This window comes from Hylaeus volcanicus, chromosome 7 (genome assembly GCF_026283585.1).
Source record: "Hylaeus volcanicus isolate JK05 chromosome 7, UHH_iyHylVolc1.0_haploid, whole genome shotgun sequence".
Lineage (NCBI taxonomy): Eukaryota > Metazoa > Arthropoda > Insecta > Hymenoptera > Colletidae > Hylaeus > Hylaeus volcanicus.
In genome coordinates this window covers 4,613,863-4,615,538 of record NC_071982.1, presented here as the reverse complement: position 1 = coordinate 4,615,538, position 1,676 = coordinate 4,613,863, and the positions used below count along the sequence as shown (strand labels likewise).

At 42.6% G+C, this 1,676-nt stretch overlaps 1 protein-coding gene across 1 annotated transcript in view; it reads left to right on the top strand.

The window, feature by feature from the left end:
• The window catches only part of LOC128880098 (uncharacterized), a 61,160-nt gene that overhangs the window by 15,220 nt on the left and 44,264 nt on the right, over positions 1-1,676 (top strand). Inside the window, exon 2 of the mRNA XM_054129804.1 lies at positions 794-1,339. Coding sequence (XP_053985779.1) covers positions 1,309-1,339 — 31 coding nt within the window. The 5' untranslated portion in view covers positions 794-1,308. The remainder of the gene's footprint in view (positions 1-793; positions 1,340-1,676) is intronic.

Genomic DNA, 1,676 nt, shown 5'->3' with positions numbered 1-1,676 from the left:
AAAAATCTTGGTGTCGTTTTTCTTAAGGATTCATCTCTGATTTTTGAGTAATTCTTCGAACTTGGGTCGCGGAGTCTCCAAAGACTCGAGAGTCTTGAGCTAGCGAATGTACGGTGCACTGATCCCCGAGTCGAGGCTCTCTGCTCACTTAAGATCAACACATCCCTTGTTTAACTTCCCCAGTTCATTGTTTACGCCTGCAATCGCTACTGGCACGTCCGAAGGAGGCTTCAGACTTCTGTTAGCAGTGTTATTTACTGTTCTTCAGGTTTAGAAATATCTTTTTAGGATGAATCAAATGATAGCAGTATCGATTATCTGTAGGAATTGTAATTTGTTGTCCTAGTAAGAAGAGCCTATAATATATTGTCGTATAATAATTGTTTATTAGTAGACTGCGGATCTTTATACAAAATAAAATCTAAATAGGAATTTATTTTATTCTGCACATATTATAACGTGAATTTCACTTTCAATCTTTTTTATATTCTCGCACGTTCAAATTTCCTATAAATGCATAAAGATCCGCGGTCTGTTTATTAAATATTATATCCTTGGAGAGCTTTTAACACAAATTCTAACACACATACGCGTTCATCTCTATAAAATAAATCCTTCTCTCCTCCTCTCCTCGCAAACACGAGTGCATCTACTTTATCAAACTCATCAGACACTTCCCTGGAGGATCCCAGTCCCAAATCCCATAAGTATCAATCAATAGAGGCGTTCAATTCGCGAGTCACTTGAAGCCCCAAGCTGAAATACTAACACAGCTCTCGTTCTTGGTCCACAGGTTCGCCAGAGGAAACTCCTTGGAGGATTCATCGGGTCGAGAGTAAATCGGCCAGGCCAATAGGAGAAAATCGAACCAGCGATACTCCAACAATTTCTCGGTAGGATGACTGCGCAGACCTCAAAGATGTCACGGTTCGAGCCAATCGAAGGGAATCGCCATTCATTGCCTGGTCTGATCGTCTTTGATCGAAACGAACGTTTCAACGTTTGATAATTCGATTCGCAAGTCGCGGAACGACGTTAATCATGGCCTGGGGCAGATCCCCGATCGTGAACGCGCCAGATCATCGTCTAACGAGCTGGAAGAAAGCTCGATGAGCCAAGGTGGTGACCGTTTAGACGTCGAAGACGACCTGGTGATTGGACACCAGGATTGGACGCGATTCGGAGGTGTGTCACCCAAAACGGATAGGGTAATCGATGCTCGAGCGATCCATGGAGAGGCTGAGCTTCAGGATGAGATAATGTCTGTTTCTGCTACAATTAGGGACCATTTACAACGGGAACATCGAAATGAAGCTAGGAGATAACATGACTATGGATGGTGAGTGATGTTTGAGGAATTCAGGAAAACGATGTCAGGACTCTTAATTATTTATGAGCTTCCACAAAGCTCTTGAATACAACTGCTGGTAGAATCGAGTAAAGGTCGATTTATACTATCCGCACAGACCTGGAACGTATCCGTTCAGGACCGATCAAAAAAGTATTCTATAATGCAATTTGTATATAGGTGTTTATACATATCGTATCGTATAAAACACAGACACCTACCGACATTGGTCCAGCCATCCGGCATTCTCGCGAAGAATACTTAATCCGTTTATCCGTTTAACGTGTCTGAACGTGTCTGAACGTGTCTGAACGTGTCTGAACGTGTC